A 22,379-nucleotide genomic window follows, 5' to 3' on the forward strand; every position below is an offset into this window, starting at 1 on the left:
CTCAAAGCGTAGAATACCTAACAGAGGGAAGATAAAGATCTCTCCCTGTTCCTTTTGTATATTGTTTATTTAAAATAATTAGTGTTCATTTAAAAAGAAGTGGTTTTCTTTTGCTCAGCAAGCCCCATTAGGTTGATGTGGCTGTTTGCATTCCCAAAGACTCATTACCTCTATAGCCTTCACCTAAGGGTACAGGTTCCCCGAGAAGTTTAGGATAAAACTGTTCACCACCCTGTAAAATGGATCTACTTGCCTGTGTGCAGACACTGTTTGGGATGGCCAGGCTCAGTAAAAGGATGCTCCACCGTAGTTCTATTGCCGTGGTCTGGATACTTCTCACCCAGGAAAAGTAAATGACTGGGGTAGACCAGAAAGCCATTTCTCTGTATTCCTTTTTTTTTTTCTAATCTCATTAATATAAGCAACATTTAGCATACAAACAGAATGTAGAAGCATTATTACTTATTAGCTGTGTATCTGTGCAAAGGTATGTGCCTGTGCACCAAATAGAAGGCATCTAAAGTCATTTTACTACTGGGCATGTCCAGTAAACAGTGCTCCCCCCCACCCTGGAGAAGAGGAATAGGTAGATTGCCCGCATCTGAGAGCTGTGATGGGTGGGCACATACACAACCTCCTTTTGCGTCTCCGGTATCTTGAAAGTGATTTCCTGAAAGTGCCTTTGGCTAGCAGATGATCTCCAGTATACTGCTTGACATTTTACACACACACACACACACATAAATTGCAGGTGGCAGTCATTAAATTCCCCTGCGCACCGCTGGCAGAAACTTGAGCCAGCCGATTACTCCGGTGGCAAAGATAAGTATCTGTCCCCCACAGGTAAGAATGAAGGAGGACCGTGATGAGCAGGAGCCTCTGTCACGGTGTATGGTTCGGCCTAGACTGCCCCCATCCTCTTTTGTTATACTGTATTCCCTTTTGTTTATGAATACACATTTTTAAAAGTGAGGCTTCTGCAGCAAACTAATAGTGTGTGTGAAAGTGAGGCAGCAGAGGGCCTCTTTAATAGCTGTTTGCAGGCAGCCCTTCCCATGTCCACACGCTGACTTCTGTATTACAGCTCAAACACACCTTTCCATTTGTGGGCAAATTCCTGTCTCTATTTGTGTGTATAAGGATGTGGAGGAGGTAAGTTCCTATAGAAACACCTTCCAGCTCAGGCAGGAAAATTTTATGTTTACAGTGTTGTTTTACTGTGGGATGTCTCATTATGATTGGCTTCTTTCCAGACTGTGGCAGCATTTGAGCAATGTCACCTTTCATCATGCACTTTCTCGATTGTGCCTTCCACACCCCCAAATTCGTACTGCACCCATTTAATCCTCATGCTGCCGTGGGTACTGCATTATGCTAATTTACCATGAACACCTGTACCATCTACACCATATCTTTTTTTTTTTCAAAATATACATGGGTTTAACAGAGCAGAGAGACCCCGTTGAGAATGCAGTTGTTTTTATGCCCTGTGGGGTGTGGTCATTTGGGCATGGATATATTCTTTTCAAAGCTGCTATTTCATTCGACTGCTGGCTTACCTATATAGAGAGAGACAAGTAAGCCTACTCTTTAAAGAAAGGCTCAGAGCATGAATGTGACCTACAGCCAAACGGTCCACCATGGTGGTTAGTAGCCAATACCTGTGCTATGCAGGAGAGTCATCAGGCTTTTTCCATAACCCATGTCATCCTTCTTTATCATATACATCACAATTAATTTTCCTCTGTATTAATTAATGGTTAATTAATTGGCCTTTGTATCAGACACAATTTGGAATGACTGGGTAATTCTGTCAGTTTGGGCTTAGACCCAGGGTCATCAGTCCAATCGCTAAAGAGCAAAATCAGGAATTACGTCGTTCACTGATCGTTTTTCAATTCTAAGAAACATATTCTTTAAAAAAAAAAATGTTACCAGTTTCATACCTCTAAACCAAAGGTCAAAAAACCAGGGAATAGACATTTACTTCTGAGCCCAACTGCAATAAATCCTGGGCTGTAATTTGCTGGAAACTACAGATCAAATAGAATTCGAAGTTGGCAGACTCCCTCCACAATAACAGCTTGCTTTCCGTGAAGCCTGTCTCTTGACTCTGATTTTTATCTGCCCTTTGAGGGTAGAGTGGAAGTCTTTTCCTGCTTCGGGACAGTGAAGTGATTGAATCAAATCTTGGCATTGGTATTCAAGAAGGAAGGGCCTCTTAGCCTTCCACATGTCTCAATTGAGTGCTTGCTTGCCTCATACTTGGGAAGGTCATTTCCTTGCTTGGGGCCTTGTCTTATAGAGTCTAGTTATTAGACACTAACAAAGGTAGAAAAGTTGAAAATGGCTGGTTTCTTATCCTCAGGCACTTCAAAAGAATCTCACAGCTAGCAGGAGAAAGCATCCTTTTAAATGGTGGATTAGATAATCGTGCCTCCCTGCCCCAAAGTGGCACTGGCTAGTTTGAGATACAAGGGGGAACGACAGTCTCAAGGAGTGGCCAATACCTGCTCCTTTTCAAATTAGGGAGGGAGGGAGGGAGGGAGAGAGAGAGAAAGCTGTGTGTGTGTGTGTGTGTGTGTGTGTGTGTGCATACATGATGATTGTGTGTAAGTGTACATGTTTGTGTGCGTGTCTGTGTATGAGGGGTCTAAACAGAACACTAAGTTCCCCAAAGAAGGTGGGGCTCAGCTTCTGTGGGTAGGAAAAACAGGCACTAAGCTGGCGCCTCTTTGTCCCTGTCCCTGGGAGAAGCTGCCCCTTGCCTAATTGGTCTGAGAAAGTGAGAGCTCTCTCTGAGCACTCTGTAATTGTTTAATCTCTTGCTTGCTTGTTTAATCCTCCAGTTGACACATCCCATTTGCTTCGTCATGATTCTAATTCTGTGTGTGGAGAGGGACATTTCCCTGTCCTTATTTTGTTCCTCTCCCTACACATATTCACTCAGAGAGGGCATAGCAAGTCTCCAGGGGATTAAGAAAAAATTCCAACACGTTACACTAAGAAATGGTAAAGTCTGTAACCAGATATTGACTGACCTTTCTAAGAAAGATTCAACAGGAATTAGCATCAACAGATGGTCACCAGCAGTGAGCATGAGACCCTGAGTCACTTGCCGAGAATGAAAGGTCTCTAGGCCAAAACATATTTATAGGTGTGAGGGCTGCACCAGCTGTTTGTCACAGTTGCTAGGTGACAAGTTATTACAAATCTTTTTTTAAAAGCTTGTCACATTGAACGATGACATGGCTAACTTTCTGAAAAATACTGTTTAGCTTCGATTTATGTATACTTCCTATCTCTAATAAAATCACACTGTGAAACAGTTTCCCAGAGTGCTCTGCCAGGAAAGTTTGAAAATGATTATTGGATCACAAATCACACATGACTATGACAAATCTACAAAGTTACCAGAGAAGTGTGTGTGTGTGTGTGTGTGTGTGGCAAGCACTGGACCAAGCGAGCTCTGTCCCCAGCCCTTTCTGCTTGTCTCAGAGAGCTCAGAAGAGAGTCCACAGCATTTTAAATGTGATTTAAAAACAAATGGGGAGTGAGCATTACAAGGATCATGAACCATCACAACAGAATTTCTGCATGAAGACAATATAAAGAGCATGGCTGCCAGTGACAGATCTCCTGAGCCCGGTTTTCTCTGGGGGTAAAATGGAGACCAGCACACCAGTCCTGACTTGCAGGGTGTTGTGGTGACTTGCTGAGAGAAGGATCACGTAGTGATGATCGGAGACAGTGCTCGCCGATGAAGCCCTTAGCAGACCGCAGTCAGGGCCGTCATTATAAAGAAGGATATAATTTAGTCTGTGCAGCTGGCCTCAGATTGTAGGATGGCCAGTGGGAACTGTGTAGAAACTGCTACTGTGCTTGAAAGAGAGAAGAGGCCCAGGTTTGGCCTAGGACCAGGGCTGCTCTTTTCCTGTGTCTATTCTGACTCATTTCATTGTAGTTAGGGATGGATGCCCTCTGCCATTCATCTCTGAAGGGATCTGTATGTTCCAGTGTGGGCCATGTACGTCCTGTGCCAGTCACTCCTGTTACATGTGACCTTGAGCCACACAGATTTATATCCCGGCAGTAACCTGGGATATAATAAATCAGACATGATCAAGAAATGAGGTTATTGGGTTTCTAAGCGTCGGTAGAGTGCCTGTCCCCTAGAAGGTGTTGTCTGTGGTAGTTTCCTGCTGCATGACACCCTGGACTTGAAATGGGTTACTGTGTTTATCTGAATTGTTAGCCAATCTCCCTGGCTCTTTTCAACTAAAAAAAAAGTTACCTAAATAAAAAGTTTTGCTAATCTATGTAATCTTATTCTATAATTATTTTTAATAGTTGTCTGGCTCATAATTTAAAATGTACAGTTTTCCATTATTTTAGCTTAAAATGTGTTAGTACTTTATTTTGTTACAAATGGCAGAAATAAAACTGAAAAACAGCTTTATGCAAAAGGAAAGTGGCCTTAGTCTGTGGATGGCCTTGCTTTCTACATTGCTTCTTGGTCTTAGCAGTACTAAGAATTCAAACTGAACCTTCAAGATTCATTTATATTCTAGCCCCTCCCCCAATACACACACACATACAACACACACACACACACACACACACACACACACACTTGGTTTTTCCTCTCTCTCTCTTCCCCATCTCTTTGGTAATTATCTCCTTTAACCAGTTAAAAATATGTAAAAGAATTTGAGTTTTTAATATATTAAAAATGTTTTGTTTAGAAAAATAGTCTTCAGTTTTAAATAGACTTTGCACTTTGGGAGAGTCTATAACCACACTGCTACAAGTTTATCCTACATGGTCCACAGCAATGAAAACATTTGTATTTAACAAGTTTGTCTCTCTTATCTAACTCCCTTAGCTTACAAATTAATTTTTCTCTAGTAGCTTGAGATTAAAAGCTATTTCTAATATGTAACTTTCATGTGTAAACTCTCTCTCTCTCTCTCCCTCTCTCTCTCTCTCTCTCTCTCTCTCTGTGTATACATGTGCCATGTGTGCATGGGTGTGTTCTCACGTACTATGTGGTCACGTGTAATCTCGCTGGTTGAGGGCTCCTCACTTGAAGTCTGTGGAGTCAGGAATTGTAACAGTAAGCACACTTGCTGTGGGCTCAGTGGAATACGAGAAGCAAAGTCCCCACAAGAGATCTTACTTTTTGAAAATGACACCAAGACATGTTTCGGTATGAGTGTTGTTGTTGGTCAAACCCTAGCTAGCACATCTCTCCGCTTTCAAAAAGACAGTTTATTTTTAAAGAGCGTTGTCTCTCATGTTTCCTGATCTTAGAGAACCCCCTAATGGAGAATACTGTGTCCTACACTGTGAAGCCACAGACAGCACTTGAGAATTCCATTAGGTTAAGTGTTAGACTATAGCCAGCTTTTCTGACTGGGCATGATGGCACATGCTAGAATTCCGGCACTCTGTAAGTAGAAGTCTGAGGAGAAGCAAGCATAGTAGGCTAGTCTTAGCTACATAGCAAGTTCAAGGCCATCTTGGGCTATATGACATCTTGATTCAGAAACAAACAAACAAAAAAACACAAACCAAAACTCCTCAAACCTTGCTTTTCATAACATTATATTTGTAAAGATTATCTGCTTTGTGTGAGTCTGTGTACCTGACTGTAGTTATCCAAAGAGGCTACAGGTGTTGGACCCCTCTGGCTCTGGAATTTCAGGCCTGTGTGAGCTGCATGAGGGGGCCATTCTTGAAGCTAAGCTTTGGTCTAGGGAAGTGCAGTGCATGCTCTTAACTGACGAGCTTTCTCTCCAGCCCTGATAACTATCAATTTAAAGGAAAAGAAGTACAAAATAGCGCATAAGACATGCACAAAAGTTTTTTGTTTTTTTTTTTAAAAAGGCGATTCAGACCTATTTGACTTTTTTTGGAACCTGCTGAACGACTGAGTCAGGGTGGCCCCTCGGGAGCCTGGTTGTAAAAGTTGCCCTCAGGACCAGGGCAGAGCTTAGTTCAGATGATTGTTTTTTGTGGCTGTTGAGATTGATAGAACCACTGGGGGCTCTATCAGTGACTGGGGATTTTGAGGTTTTTCTAGTTGAGTTGGTGGGACCAGGAGGCTTCTTGGCGCAGACACTGCTCTTTCTATGCGGTCACCACGGCCCCTTTCCGCTGTCTGAGTTCTGAATGCAGACACACCTATCAGTCCTATGCTGAAAATGTCAGGGGATTCCCCTGCGGACCTACTAAGTGCATTCTCTATTCATCTACTCTAGGGCTTGGCTTGTGAACTCCTCACTCTTGGGTCAGTTCAAGGAGATGACAGAGCCCACCTGGGTGGCTTCTCCCTGCTCTGGCTTCTGGAACCTGTAAAGGAAGTGAGCTAGACAATTGTAAGAGTCTCTCTCTCTCTCTCTCTCTCTCTCTCTCTCTCTCTCTCTCTCTCTCTCTCTCTCTCTTGCGCGCGTGCACACACACCTAATGCCCAAGAAAAGGAGTAAATCTAGCCCCTGACATACCATCTTGCCCTAGCAAATACCTCTATCTCTATTTTTTTAAAAAATAGTACTTCCACATAATTTGCTCACAGTGACTCTTAGGGTAAGAAACACATGGTGCAGAGTGCCTGAGACACTAATTCTTGCAAGTTTCTGAGCTTCCCCCAAACTGCTCCACCAGGATCTTCTCAAGTGAGGTCCAGGCCCATTTCAGTAGCCTGGGAGCCAGACACCACCAATGAAAAACTCCGAAGGGTGGACTTCCACACAGCATGCACATGACTAGTTACAGTTTACCAGGACAGGGAGACAGAAAAGCAAGGATATTGGCCTAAAATTCAATTCAAAACTTCTTCCTGTTGATAAAGGGGCTGCTTGTCCCAGGAGCCATCATATTATGTTTACAGCCCATAAATTCTTCAGCTGTTGACAAAGGAGTTTGGGGCTAAAGGTTGATCAATACCTTGCTAAAAAGACTAAAGAAAACTTAAGTAAATGGCATTGAGATTGATCTGTTATCTATGTATGTATGTATGTATGTATGTATGTATGTATGTATCTATCTATCTATCTATCTATCTATCTATCTATCTTGAGAGAGAGGAAGATTTGCAGATTCTGGGGCCAAGCCTCTTTGAAAGCTAGACTGGCTACAAGGGGACTGGGATCTGTGCAGTGACATAGACACCTAGGACTAAAGGCACGAGGGTCCTGAGAAACTGAAACTGGTAGGAACCAAGTGTGATGCTTCAGTGGGCCTTCTCTAGTGGCCACAGTGTACCACTGGCTCACTGTTAAGAAACACAAGGTTGGGAGGGAGTCACGACACACCAAGAACACTACTTCGCTTTGAACTTGGAGTTTGCATGTCCTGTCTGAAAGCAAGGAAGAAATAATAACAATAACACTGGTGGTAACTAAATTTTTTCCCTTAGAGGAACTTTCATCATAGATAGTGTGTGGTGTTTGGTTAAGAACTTGGTAAAAACTAGAACTGTTTTGAAGGCTAAAGTGCATTTCACTTCCCTGTATGATGGTGGGGCCTTACTTGCATATCAGTTACTGCAAGGATGATGATGATAAGACAGCCAGAGGGAAAGATGTCTCCCAAACCTTGTCCTCGATTCACAGAGATTACTACTCTGTTATTATGTTTCCCAGGCTTTCTAGGGAAACCTAGAGTTTTGTGATGGAGCAACAAGTGGCGTGCGGACGTCACTGGCCCTAACCTCCAGAACTACTACGCATGGGTCTTCGTTTCCGCTGAGTGTTTGGATTCTGCACATGACATGCTCAGCTTTCCTGGAAAGGCTTGGGCTTGCATGAGCCCACACTGGTGTTGGCCAATCACAGTTCTTTTTTTCTTCGTTCTAGGAAGAAGGGAAACAAGGAATGTTCCTTATTCTCAATAATAATGTGGTTTTTTTTTAAGGGTTGTAATGAATTTATTTGTTGTTTGAAGGTCACATTGTTTAAGCACAATGGAATTGGAAGTCAGGAATCTTGTTCTTAGGGCATGACTCTGTCCCTAAGTAGGTGGGTTTAATGTTCTCCATCCACAACATGAAGGAATGGAAAAAACTGACATTAGGTCTGACCTCACTAAAATTGTAGAACTCTGTTACCCATAAAAATGTGGTGACATAAATTAGTGGTTGACTCACTTGAAGACTATAGAGACATGTATTCCTATAACAATCACTGTTTCATTGGTTTTTAAAAATATTATCTTTATGTTTTGGGGTGTTTTGCCTGTATATATATATGTGGACTGCACACATGCATACATGTGGAGGTTAAAAGAAGTAGTTGGTCCCTGGAACTGGAACTACAGATGGTTATGAGCTGCTGTGTGTGCTGGGAACCAAACCCTAGTCCTCTGAAAGAGCAACACATGCTTCTCACTGCTAAGCTATCTCTCCAGCTCCTCACTATAGAATTTTCAACAATTATATTGCAGCAATCAATTCTTTTGGGTCCAAGGTCCATAAATGTTAAGTGATACCCTTTCTTCATCTCCTAATTCATATTTTATATTCAAGTCCTATATCCATCAAATTGAATTTGGCACAATCTGAGAACATTTGTTCTTGTCTTCAACATTCATTACATTTTCCAAAATCATTTGTTTAGACACTAATTTCAATCTGCATACACTGCATTTCTGTTCAGGATTATAACAATTCAGTTATCAATGAGAATTATTTGTTTTACCAATATCAAAGCTGCAAATAATGGGATGTGTCGTTTTAAAATCATTACCCGAGATTTCTCTCAAGGTGGAGAAACATCAGTGAAAATCAGTTACAAATTGAGTATTTTCTTCCCAGCAAATGATACAATCTGTAGACATTTATAGAAAAACAATAGCGTGGGTATTCAAGCTTTAGAAGTAATGTATTCATCATGATGAAAGGCTCAAAGGAGAAAACTGATCGTTATTTTATTAAAAATGTGAATAAATTAGCAGATAATGTCCACTTGAAGTCCATCAAAAAGTCCTTAACATGACCTTTGTAGCAAGAATTGACTATTATACTAACATTAACATTTCCAATGTTAGGGCATTACTTACTAAATAAAATATATGATGTCATCCTTGACACAAATCCTAAAAGCAGCCTTCAGAGCAGAGTTATAGCATCTAAACAAATTAACGTGTGTGTGTGTGTGTGTGTGTGTGTGTGTATGCATTTTGTGTGTGTGTGTATGCATTTTGTGTGTGTGTATGCATTGTGTGTGTGTATGTGTGTGTGTATGCGTTGTGTGTGTGTGTGTATGTGTTGTGTGTGTGTATGGGTTGTGTGTGTATGTGTGTGTATGGGTTGTGTGTGTGTATATGCGTTGTGTGTGTATGCATTGTGTGTGTGTATGTGTTGTGTGTGTGTATGCGTTGTGTGTGTGTATGCATTGTGTGTGTATGTGTTGTGTGTGTGTATGCGTTGTGTGTGTATGCATTGTGTGTGTATGTGTGTGTATGCGTTGTGTGTGTATGTGTATGCGTTGTGTGTGTATGTGTGTGTATGCATTGTGTGTGTGTGTATGTATGCATTGTGTGTGTGTGTGAGTTTTGTGTGCGTGTGTGTATGCGTTTTGTGTGTGTGTGTGTGTGTGTGTGTGTATGTGTTGTGTGTGTGTGGGGGGGGGACTGGGGAAAGATACTTCAGAAGCGTAGGGAGTATTGGGCTGGTAACGTGGCTCAGCAAATAAAGACATTTGATGCAGAACCCTTGGCAACCCGAGGCTAATCCTCAGAATCCACTAAACGGTGGAAGAGAGAACACACTTTACAAAGTTAGCCTCTGACTTCCGGTCATACTCCGTGACATGTTTACATGTGTGACATGGCATGTATCCACATGCATACTAACTTTGTTTTCAAAATTAAAAAGGGGTGTAGTAAGACACCATTGAATTAATAGTTTTCTAGAGTTGGCCAGCTACCTCATATATTGAGAACATACTGCTGGTGTTATTATTCATTATATGTCTAATATCCCTGGTTCTTTCGATGTGCTGTGGCTTCTTATTCTTAGGGTTTAAGTTTTCAACAAGTGCTGCAAGTCCCAACATGACCTATGCCTCATTCCTGTCAGCTTCACTCAATTGTTGTTCTCCTGGTTCATGTTTCTGGCACCACACTGCAAGGCTGGACAGGGTAGAGCCTATTCTAGGCCTCTATATATTCCCCTGTTCTAGGGCCTTTATATATCTATGTTGTGATGCTCTATAGTCAGCCCTTGGGGTAAAGTACTAATTCATCCCAGATCTGAACTAAAACAATGAGTTCTTTAGGGACTATGTCCCAGAGCCCCAGCCCCAGCCCCAGCCCCCCTAATGTCTCCCATGTTGGAGTCAGCTATCTACTTCTGTAGCTAGTTGCTTCTGTCAGCATCTAAGCTTTTGGAGTTCCATATCTGGCTGGTTAGCTCTCTGAACTCAGAACATAATAAGGCCCACAGTAATCTTCAATGAATATTTGCTGAAGCTATGACTGCTTGGTGGTTGGACGCTGTTGTAGGTGTTATTGTTATTGTCGCTGATGTTCAATTACCTTTTTTTCCTCTCTTTAGCTGGGAAGTCATCAATTCCAAGCCAGATGAAAGAGCCAGACTGAGCCACTGCATTGCAGAATCATGGATGAACTTCAGCATGTTTCTTCAAGAAATGTCTCTTTTTAAACAGCAGAGCCCTGGCAAGGCAAGTTTTTAAATACTCAATGTAACTGGGGAACAAATGAGGTGACCTGTTTTAGCTGGGAAAGTCTCCCTAGATTGAACATACTATAGGCTCAGACATGGTCACATGTGAAACTCTTAAGCATTTATATATTATAGAGATTTATTTAGCCCACTATTTAGAAGGAATTGAGATAGGGCTCAATTAATATTTAAAACAAAAGGAAAGGAGTGTTGTTATTAAGAACTTTGGTTATCATCTGTGGTCTGGTTCTGAAATCAAAGGCAGTTGAGATAAACAGTCCTTTTAGGGGTTCAGAGATAACTGAGTCTCACTTGTAATCTAAAAATGTAGTTGAGATTCCGTTTTGGTTTATTGTAAGGAAACTTGTGAGTGTGGCACTCACAGTGACCCCAACACTTGGGTAGGCAGGAGGATCATGAATTTCTCATGAGCTTGGGGCTACACAGCAAGCCCCCCATCCTGGAATAATAACACAGAGAAACCAAACGAGCTTTGACAAAAACGTTCACTGTGGTCAGGCAACTGGAATAAGAGTGATTTTTTTTGTTTATTTGTTTTTTTTTTTGTTTGTTTGTTTTTTGTTTTTTGTTTTGTGATGAGAGGGAGAAATGCACACTTGAAGACTGTGATCGGGGCTTCACTTAGTGCGGGACAGGGCAATCAACAGACAACAGTGGTTCTAGCACTATTCACTCGAAGTTGGAAAGTGAAGTTAGAAATACCAGCATTAAGATCCCCTCCGCGTGCTATGTTCAGGCAGTCTCATAACCTCTCCTGTATTAATAGAACAGCGCCTGGGAACATTTTGTACATATTGAACTGGCAGTGCTGTATTTTAAAGGATTTCTTTAACCACAGTCAGTTTTAGAATTGATATATATGTGAGGCACAGCAAATTTTAGTGCTTATTTGACCAACACGACATGATTATATATAGTGTTGGAAGATTCTCAACTCACAATGTCTGCTGTGCATTGCATGAATGTGCCTTAGTCCTTTTAACTAATGTCCAGTTAGTTAAAGGTTATGATGCTGCAGAATACAGGAGACGACAAACCTCTTCCCACAGCAGACCTCTGGGTGTACTCAAGCCTGGGCTGACGTGTTTCTTCCTTCAACTCCTGAGACATTGCTTCTAGAACTCCAAATCCTTTCAAGGCTCTTCGTTTTGTTCCACATGTTCATCTGAACTCTATTAACCACGTGGGATGAAATGCCAGTTAGCCTGAAGTTTAGAGCCCCTGTTCTTTCTCTTACCCAGGTTATGGTCAGAGATGCATATCTTTTACTATTTTCGAGAGCCCCTTAGTGAATATGCTTGGCAGTTTAATTCAGTACTTCCAGGTAAAACTAACGCATAGAAAACTAGATGCCTCATGAGCAGAGTGCAGGAAACAAGTGAAGAATGAAGAAGAAACCTCTCTAGACTGATGTTTTCCATGTGACCTAGGGCAGTTTGCTAAGACTGTTTTAAATTGCTCTGTAATTGACAGAGAGGAGAAAAATGGATTTCACTGTAAAAGTCTCATTACATTCGGTTTAGTTTTGAGGTAACCCAGATGTGTGGGGGTACAGTTAGGATTATGATGTTTGCAGACTTATGCCAAAGGTTTAGCAGCAGTAGATTACATCAGATTCATCCAGGCACTCCTACAGCAGGTGTGGCTCTGCCTTTGGATTTCCGTGGTTTTATGGTAGTAGCTTGATTACTTATCAGGCTGAGTAAAAGTCGCTCCTGGGGACATGTTACTATTTGAGTCTCTTGCACCTGGCAGTAGTACATCAACAGGCCCGCGTAAGGGAACTTGTCGTTCCAGAATTAGCGCCTCTGTGTGCAGATTGATTATTCTGAAGTGTGCAAATGCTTCCTTGGTGTTCCCAAGTATAAAAAGGGCTGCTGAAGAAACACGTGGCGTACATAATACAAGATGCACATCATGTGTGTTCTACTGTGCCTTACTGTTGTGGATAACGGTCCCATGCTATTTCTGTTACTTCTAGTTTTGCCTCCTGGTCTGCAGTGTGTGCACATTTTTTACAATCTTGGGAAGTTACATTCCTGGGGTCATACTCAGCTACCTACTGTGTAAGTATAGTAAAAGCACTCGACTAATTTGTGTGGCACGGACGGCTTCATTAGTGCTTCTCAGATCTTCTGTTTAGTCTGGAAGGGTAAAGGGAAGCTCTGAATGATCAAACAAGTCTCACGTCAATGACATTCCTCCTGTCCCCTAGAGACAATTATATTTAAACATCTGGAAGCACAGATGCAAAATGCAGAATCCTAAAAAAAATAATGTTAAGTTCTACATTGAATATTTAACTGAGCACTATGCCCCACTCTGTACAAATACACTTACACTCTTACCTTTGTGCATGTTTTGTGGGACCCAAAGTAAAATCACAATGAGATACCACTGTATCTCTGCCAGAAAGGCCTAAATTAAGAACATCACATCAAATACAGAGCACTGACATAGAGCAGCCCTCATTCTCGGTAGGGGTAGGTAGGTAGAATGGGGCAGTCAGAAAACGGAATGGCTGTATCTACTGAACAGCTGGCTGTCTCACAATTCGATATTTACCCAAGAGAAACAGATGGCTACATCTCTACAAATAGTTATATACAAATGTTCATGGCAGGTTTGGTTTTAGTAGCACAAAGGGATACAATTCATACGAACCTTGCAGAGACATAGATAAACTGTGCTATATCCATATAATGGATTATTACCCAGCACTAAAAATTGATGCATGCAATACTATAGATAAATTTCAAAGTAGTTAGGCTGAATGGAAAAAGCCACAGCATGTACTATATAATTCTATTTACATATAATTCCAGAATAGTCAAAAAGTAGGTCAGTGGTTGCCAAGGATGAGTAGGGTGGGGTCAGAAAGAGGCAAGAGGCAAAAAGGAAGGATTAATACCAACATGATGCAACTTGCTTGCAGTAAACTGTTTACTGTCATGATTGTACCAAGGATTCTTGTTGATTACATGTCACAACTTATCAAATTGTAACATTATATGTAATTTGTTATATGTGAATTATAACTCTAAAAAGATCTTCACATTATATATTCTACTTTTCCTAAAATACATGAAGATCTGGCTGTTAGCTCTCAGCGGGGCAGTATCTCTGCTAACCCTACATTTCCATGTTTACGCTGGCTTTTGAGTTTCACATATACTCCACTGGGCTTTAAATATGACTAAAAGAGAACATTACCCAACAACAACCAAACAACGAACACTGAACACACACAGTACAGCCAGCGTGGCTTCTTCCCTTCTGTATTCTTAATGCACAGCACATATGGCAAATGGTTGAAGCTCCATCCAGTCTTCCAAATAGAACTTACAGTAGTTATTGGATCCACATTATGTAGGAAATAAGTGAGAAAAGTGCTGGCAAAGGAGAGTTAGGAGCAAGACGTTCTCCATCTTGTTTGTGCCGAGCTCAACTGCATGCCCAGCTACAGCAACCCCACAAAACACCATCCCAGTATCATTGACAAGAAGCTAATAAGAGGAAATCATGTTCTCATGATAAACGGCAATGTTAAACCAAAGTAAGATTTTAGCCGGGGACAGTGGTTATAAGTTTTTATGGTGTGTGTGTGTGTGTGTGTGTGTGTGTGTGTGTGTGTGTGTGTGTTAAAGTACGTTTTTTTACCACAGAGTAAGAATATAAATTAGGAGTGTACTTGATGAAGGGATTACCCTAACAACATAGCTGCTACTTCCCCATAAATGAAACATTACCTTGTAAAATACTAAAATGTAAGCATTCAGAATGAACACTTTACCTGTATTATTTTCTTCTTTATTTTTCAGTACTGTTTGCTTTTTTGTGTCCACTGTTTAAATGTAATGATATTGGACAAAAAATATACAGCAAAGTCAAGTCCATTCTATTAAAACTAGATTTTGGAATTGGAGAATATATTAACCAGAAGAAACGTGAGAGATCTGGTAGGTCTAGTTTGAATATTAGTTTTGTGTGTGGAAAGCTTTTTCTACCTGTGTAATCTGTGTAGTCTCTTCTTATTCTGGCTTCTATTCTTTTCTCACATGTACAGTTAAGTAGATTGACTTTTAAAGTACACACTGTGCCTGTCTCTCAATGGGACATGGATGTAATCACCCTACCCTGGCAAGGAACAGAGGGGATGGAAAGATGGCAGCCATGAACTCACTCCCATCGAGGTAACCTGCACAAGAAGCACACGAGACTGTGCCTGTCACCATTTCATCCTGGAAGGGGGCAGGCCTCTGGAGCTCCCACTCCTCCCTGAAGTCTACTGGCAGTTACCAGGGGCTGCTGGGAAGAGAGTCACTTTCTTCAGTGGAGTAGCACTGACACGTTTCCCATGCTTCAGAAAAGATGTCCACCCATGGTCATCCAGTCAAACCCATTTAAACTCCTGGGGCACACACGGTGCAGACGAGAGAGCAGGAGAGGTGTTGGAAAGAATAGCATCAGCAGGAGGAGAGGGGCAGCAGAGAGGCGAAGGACCAAGATTTATTACACACATACATGAGACTGTCAAAGGACAGAATGTAAATAAGTCACAAAATACACAGATGGGCAGGGGAAGGAGAAAGGGCTTCAACAACTCTGTTTTTCTTTCTTTCTTTTTCTTTTTCTTTCTTTCTTTCTTTTTTTTTTTNAACTCACTTTGTAGACCAGGCTGGCCTCGAACTCAGAAATCTGCCTGCCTCTGCCTCCCAAGTGCTGGGATTAAAGGCGTGTGCCACCATGCCCGGCTAACAACTCTGTTTTGTTATGTATGATGTACTTTATTTTATTTGGGTGGGTTATTGAAATTTTCAGAAGTAAGGATAAGTGTGGGAGTCATGTAAGAGGAGACTGAAATAACAAGGGAAAGAAAAGGGGAGTTTCAGTGTGATTAAAGAAACTAATATATACAATAAATCACATATAAAATATGCATATATGAATATGCATACATACATACATACATATGACTTTACAGTTTCTCAGGGTATAGGGTCATCAGAATGACGAATGACCCGGCGTGTACAGCACAGTACAGACTCTGACTCAGGAGGTTTAGTATAACACTAGAGTCTGCATTGTTACAGAGCTCCCGGGGCTGCTGCTCCTGCTGGGTCATGCTGTGAGAACACAGATGTTCACCATTTCCCCTGGAAAACAAACATTTGCAAATATGTATAGCTTCCTCCATACACTTAGAGGGAAGCACTGGAATGTATAGCTGGATGTGGAGAGAATATATTAAAATAAACATACTATGTCTAAGCTTTGGAGGAAACTAAATGCTTCCCACCCCCCTTTTTTCCTCAACAGAAGCAGATAAAGAAAAAAGTCACAAGGATGACAGTGAATTAGACTTTTCAGCTCTTTGTCCTAAGGTATTTTTGGTCAATTTGTTTCTGTGTGGTTTGGTCATTTATTTACATAAAATAGATTGATTGTCCTAATAGACTTGTGTGTAACACAATTTATCTTCTGTTTTATGAAATGACTAAATAATCTCAAAGGAAAATGATCACTGATTTTTTTTTTATTTTAAAATTTAGGGGGGTAATATGGATTTTTAAAAAGGTTTTCTTCAGTTTAAAATGTGCCACTGTGATTTCTGTTCACACAGATTAGCCTCACAGTTGCTGCCAAAGAGTTATCTGTGTCAGACACAGATGTGTCAGAGGTCTCTTGGACTGATAATGGGACCTTCAACCTTTCAGAGGGGTACACTCCACAGACAGACACTTCTGATGGTAAGATCATGCTTCCGGGCTCTCTTACTTTTCTTGGTACTGAATACAGGAAAGACTACTTAGCTTCCAACAACCACTGTGTGGTTCGTAAAATGTGGACGGTTTGCACAGAGGGCATAACCACAATTTAAAACTGAATGAAGTACCTGGGGGAGCCCACCTGAACCGTGAAAGAGCTGCTAAGTGAAGAGAAGCTACCTGCAGAGGCCTCTTACTCTCTAATGGTAGTTCAATGGTCTCTCCAGAACAGCCAAGTCCATAGAGAGGGAGGGACTGCCGGGAGGGAATGCTGAGTGGTCACCAATTGATACAACTTTCTTTTTGGAGTGACTGACATATTGTGGAATATGGCGCCTGATGATGCCAAGCCTGATCACCCGAGTTTGATCCTTGGGATCTCCTGCCAGGTCCCTCTTTACCCACTGATCCCTTAAATAATCATATATATTTTCAAAGGGCAGGGTGGAGTGATTATGACGAACACCGTGTTAGTTATTTTACCCATCGTTGTGGCAAATACCCGGTAACAGCAACCTGGAAAAGACTTGATTTAGGCTCACATATTGGGGGCAAAGCCTGTCAGGGTGGAAAAGCCTGGTGGTGAGGGCTGCTCGAGCTGCAGTAGCAAGAACACGCAACAGATGCTTATGTTGCATCTGCTCAGCTTGCTTTCCCATTTTCTTTTCTCTTTCTTTCTTTCTTTCTTTCTTTCTTTCTTTCTTTCTTTCTTTCTTTTTTCAGACAGGGTTTCTCTGTGTAGCCCTGGCTGTTCTGGAACTCACTCAGTAGACCTGGCTGGCCTTGAACTCAGAAATCTGCCTGCCTTTGCCTCCCAAATGCTGGGATTAAAGGTGTGCGCCACCACTTCCCAGCACTTTCCCATTTTCTCATTTTTTTATTCAGTTACCTATGTGCTGACCATATTCAGGGTGGATCTTCCCTCCTTAGCTAAACCCCCCGGGAAACACCTTCACTGACATGCCAAGAGGAGTGCCTCCTATGTAATTTTAAGTTCAATCAAATTGACAGTGAAGAATATCAGAAACAGCAAAAACTTTAGTTAAACCCCATAGCTCACACTAGGTAAAGTTGAATATCCTTATATACACTATTTTATGCTTAATAGGAAAGCTAAAAACACAAGGAATATATATATATATATAGCATTTGTCTACTTGTGGAGAGATACTGCCATAGATTCAGTAGGAGTCTATTATGTGGGATTCTAGTGGGGGTCTACAGTGATTCTCATAGACCACTGCTCTGAGGGTTCTGGTCAAAGTCACTGTAGACAGCTCTTACTTCAGATGTGTTCTGGTACTCACTCACCAACTCTATTGTGCATTTTGTAGATCTTGACCGGCCCAGTGAGGAAGTTTTCTCTCGAGATCTTTCAGATTTTCCATCTCTGGAAAATGGGACGGGAACAAATGATGAAGATGAACTAAGCCTTGGCTTACCCACAGAGCTCAAGAGAAAGAAGCAACAGTTGGACAGTGCTCACAGACCAAGCAAAGAACGGCAGTCAGCAGCTGGCCTCTCGCTTCCTCTCAAGAGCGACCAAGCCCTTAACTTGATGAGCAACCTGGCTGGGGATGTCATCACAGCTGCCATGACAGCTGCCATCAAAGACCAGCTAGAAGGAGCCCGGCAGGCACTCGCTCAGGTGGCGCCCACTGCGGGAGAGGACACAGACACTGAGGAGGGGGATGATTTTGAACTACTTGACCAGGCAGAGCTGGATCAAATTGAGAGTGAGCTGGGACTAACACAAGACCAAGGGGCAGAAGTCCAGCAAAGTAAGAAATCCTCAGGCTTCCTCTCCAATCTGCTTGGAGGCCATTAACCGGGAATCACCTGGCAGCGAGCGAAGCACAGATAAACCACCTAAAATGTTCAAACAAGCAGGGGGAAAAAATGGAAAAAAAATTGAATTGTAAGCTTTAATTACTTTAGATTTTTTGTTTTCTTTTCCCTTCTATAGTGAGTTGGATGTGTATCAGTTGATAATGATAGACTGACATTTCTGATAGTTATTTTTCTGTAATAAGCATGGAAATGAACTTTATAGTTACATATATACATACTGTGGTGTCCTAAGTGCTTAGGGGCTGTTTGTAAAGTGAAGAGGAAAAAAAACCACACCAAACCCCGTCAAACTATTAAGGTCTTTCTATAAGTATTCTTTTTCTTTATAATTTCCAAGCATGCAGAGATCTATCATAACTTGCTGAAAAAAATGACAGCTGTGAGCACATCTCGGAAGCAGTCCATCAAATTCTGATAGATGTTAATGTAAAAAGGAGAAATTACCCAAATGTTTTTAGTTGAAGCGCTATGGACCTGCTGTCAAAATTAATTTTCTAGGAAAACCTTTAAAAATAAGTACTACCTATAGGCCGAAATATTTCCATGTTACTTCTACAGTTGTAGACGTAGGCTTACTTGTCAAGTGGCATGCTCCACTGACTGCCACATCTAGTCTTAAAAAGAGGTGGTACCGACCCATAGGAAGCAGGCAGTTATGTATCTCTTAATGATGCTCTTGCAATGTTTGCAATGTTAAGTGTGCACTATCTTGCACACTCAGATGTAAGCAAACCCTGATGTTTCTGTATTGTATTATAGTCTCCTAGGATTGTGAAACTAGCTACTGGTATGGCCACGAGTGATGTGGTCATTGGTGATGAAAAACAACTTTTGTTTTTTTGTTTTTTCTTTCAGTTTACAAATGCAGAACAGAGGAACTTGCTTGAACTTTAAAGTTTATATCTCTGCCACTGCAGTCTCAATATGTAATCCGTTTCTTACTGGGAATCTAGACCATGCTTTTTCCTTTAAACTGTTTTTTTTTTTTTTTTTTCATCACCTTTACATAATCAAATTTGACTTACAGTGGAAACCATGATAGTTGTTTTTGCAAAACAATCTTTTAGTAGGACTGAGGGACCATGTCAGCAACTATCTTAAATCTTCAGTTAAAGCTGGCATTTCCACACAGACACACAAGACCCTTACAGAGGAAGGGTAATAATCTAAGACTATAGAAATCTGTGTTTCAGTTTCATCTCTTCTATTTCTAAAGAATAATTACAGGTAACTTGATCTTTTAATGTACCATCTCCTATTTATTTATTGTTTTCTTTCTGAGGTATTAAAATATCTAGACTGAGTTTTGCCAAATGTAAGAGGGAGGAAGTTCCTGAAGACTCTGACTACTTGCTTATTTTTGATTGACCTTCTATGCTTATGTCATTAGTGCCTCACAACGTGTTTGATGACCTTTATTGATACAAAGTGAGCCTGTGCCTTCATTTTCTTGCCCATTTTGGTACCAATGTAAATTTGTGTTAGAAAATCTTGAAACTCTGTGAGTCTGGGAAGAATATATCTGAATCCTATTCAATACATTTGCTGGATGTGAAGAAAAATACAGCCACATATTTATAAAACAGTTGTTACCAGTATTCTTTTTTATGTGTATGCCTCTTCATTTAGAAAATATTCTTAGTCAAGACATTTAAAAAAATAACAAAAATGATCAGCAGTTTCTTTATTGAAGAAAAAATTTATAATGATGAATAATCAAAGATCATGTTTTAAATCACTTACAAGAAGATAAACTAGTGACAGGCCCGAAGTGGGATCCAGCTCAAGGGGAGGCTCCAAGGCCTGACACTATTACTGAGGCTAAGACACACTCACAGAAAGGGACCTATCATGACTGCCCTCCAAAAGACCCAACAAGCAGCTCAAAGAGTCAGATGCAGAATTTTACTTCAACCAATGAATGGGCAGAAGCTGCTGACCCCTGTGTTTGAATTGGGGAAAAATGGAAGAAGCTGAGGAGGGTGACCTTGTAGGAGGACCAGCAGTCTCAATTAACCTGGATCCCTGAGATCTCTGACACTGGGCCACCAACCAGGCAGCACACACCAGCTGATATGAGGCCCCCAACACATATATAGCAGAGAACTGCCAGGTCTGGGTTCAGTCAGAGATGATGCACCTAACCATCAAGAGACTAGAGGTCCCAGGGAATGGAGAGGTCTGGTAGGGTGGGGGGTGGGGACATCCTCCTGGAGACAAGGGGAGGAGGAGGTCTGGGATGTGGAACAGTCAGAGGGAGGGCTGCGAGGGGGATAAAAATCTGGAGTGTAAAAAAGAAGATTAAATAAAATTAAAAAGGAGATCAACTACAGAAGGCTGAATGATGATGGAATGAACAAAAAGAAATCTACACTAAAATATTAGATACAAATTAAAAGAAGAATCAGTAGAGTCTTCAGTATGGGGGAGTACAGAGAAGTACACTGTAGTCACATGCATGCCACTACGACTTGGGCAAGAATCTGTGACTAATTCACACTGTACAGCAAGGCGACTGTGCTCGGACTTCTATTTCAAACATAGGATGCTGAAATGTACGAGTGCTTTCAGTAGGAACAGTGTTTCTGCTTTTAGGCTACAGGAGCAAATAAGCCCTAAGAGTGATTTAGTATAGAAGGGGACTATGTATCCATTGCAATGAGAACTTATACAAACTACAGGATTTTCTCAATGTGAAAACAACTGGGTACATGTAAGATACATGTTTTATGTAGTCATTAAAACATGGACTGTTTTATTTTATTCCATTAATTTTGGTACTTTACATCCCAATCACTGCCCCACCTCCTCCTGGTCGACCCCTCACACAGTCCCTCTCCCCATTCTTCCTTTCTTCTCTGAGAGGGTGGAGTCCCCCACCCCCCTAAGCATGAATTACTTTAATTATAGAGGAGTTACAGGAAAAGTTTCCTCCTTTCCTGAAGACGACCATAGAGTGGGAACGGCACACAGCATCATGTACTTTGGTAAGAACCCTGATGATTCATCAGTGCTCAGGAACCCAAAGTCTGAGCTGGAAGGTTAGCCCAGGCTTATGTTTAACCCTTCTAAAACACTTGCTTTTTATTACAATGAAAATCTTCAAAAGGGATGAAATCTCTTCCTGCCTACCTTCATAGAATATGGGGAAAACAAATTATTATAAAAGTTTCATAATTAGCAAATATCCTCATATTTAGGTATTATGTACAGACTCGTTGGGGGAGGGGTCTTTCTATGTTACCCAAGTTGGCCTTGAACTCATAGCAATCTTACTAACTCAACCTCTCCAGTGCTGAAAACAAGGCACTTATTTGAATATGTGTACTTATTTTAAAAAGCACCCATTTCTCCCTTTTGAAAACTGGTAAATGTCAACATGCTACTGATATAAGGCTACAAGTATGTACAAATTCAAAACTATTTTAGTATTTTTGTTTGTAATTATATGGTTATGTGTCCACATTTAATAGTTGCAGGATATCATCGTGCAGCCCTTGGTAAACTGTTTTCTCAGACCATGGACATCCATCCCAGGACTGTGTCAATGCATTCTGTCCTTCTACTTGAACTGCAGCATTCAGGATAGAGTGTGTTGTAGAAAGCTGTCCACCAAGAAGTCGTGAAAGCTTATAGGTAACCCTCAAGCCCGGGGCTGTTGACATTCTCTTACTGAGGAGGGGATGGGGAGAGCCATCAGATCCTCATCTGAGATCTTAGGCACTTCCTCCTGACCCTTCCAACCGGCTATACATAACCCTGCACTGACTATATGGTACCTCAAGAGGTGCTAACCTATACAGAATGTGGAAGGTTAGCTGAAAGGGGGGGGGACTCTTATCTGTGCAGGCTTCAGAAGTCATCATCCAGGAAGAGCTGATCCTTTTTGGTGGTGTGGCTGCTCTGGGTTCACCTACTGTCTTAGTCAGGGTTTCTATTTCTGCACAAACATCATGACCAAGAAGCAAGTTGGGGAGGAAAGGGTTTATTCAGCTTATACTTTCCACATTGCTGTTAATCACCAAAGGAAGTCAGGACTGGAACTCAAGCAG

At 41.3% G+C, this 22,379-nt stretch overlaps 1 protein-coding gene across 2 annotated transcripts in view; it reads left to right on the forward strand.

Annotated features, from left to right (window-relative positions):
* Nucleotides 1-18,588, forward strand: part of Retreg1 (reticulophagy regulator 1) — a 133,656-nt gene extending 115,068 nt beyond the window's left edge. For both annotated transcript variants that reach the window (XM_021208422.2, XM_021208423.2), the window contains 6 exons: nucleotides 10,559-10,685; nucleotides 12,690-12,774; nucleotides 14,530-14,667; nucleotides 16,028-16,092; nucleotides 16,332-16,458; nucleotides 17,811-18,588. In XM_021208422.2, coding sequence (XP_021064081.1) covers nucleotides 10,559-10,685; nucleotides 12,690-12,774; nucleotides 14,530-14,667; nucleotides 16,028-16,092; nucleotides 16,332-16,458; nucleotides 17,811-18,304 — 1,036 coding nt within the window. In that variant the 3' untranslated portion in view covers nucleotides 18,305-18,588. The remainder of the gene's footprint in view (nucleotides 1-10,558; nucleotides 10,686-12,689; nucleotides 12,775-14,529; nucleotides 14,668-16,027; nucleotides 16,093-16,331; nucleotides 16,459-17,810) is intronic.
* Nucleotides 18,589-22,379: the final 3,791 nt, after the last annotated feature.

The sequence above is a fragment of the Mus pahari genome, chromosome 11, assembly GCF_900095145.1.
Source record: "Mus pahari chromosome 11, PAHARI_EIJ_v1.1, whole genome shotgun sequence".
NCBI classification, from domain to species: domain Eukaryota; kingdom Metazoa; phylum Chordata; class Mammalia; order Rodentia; family Muridae; genus Mus; species Mus pahari.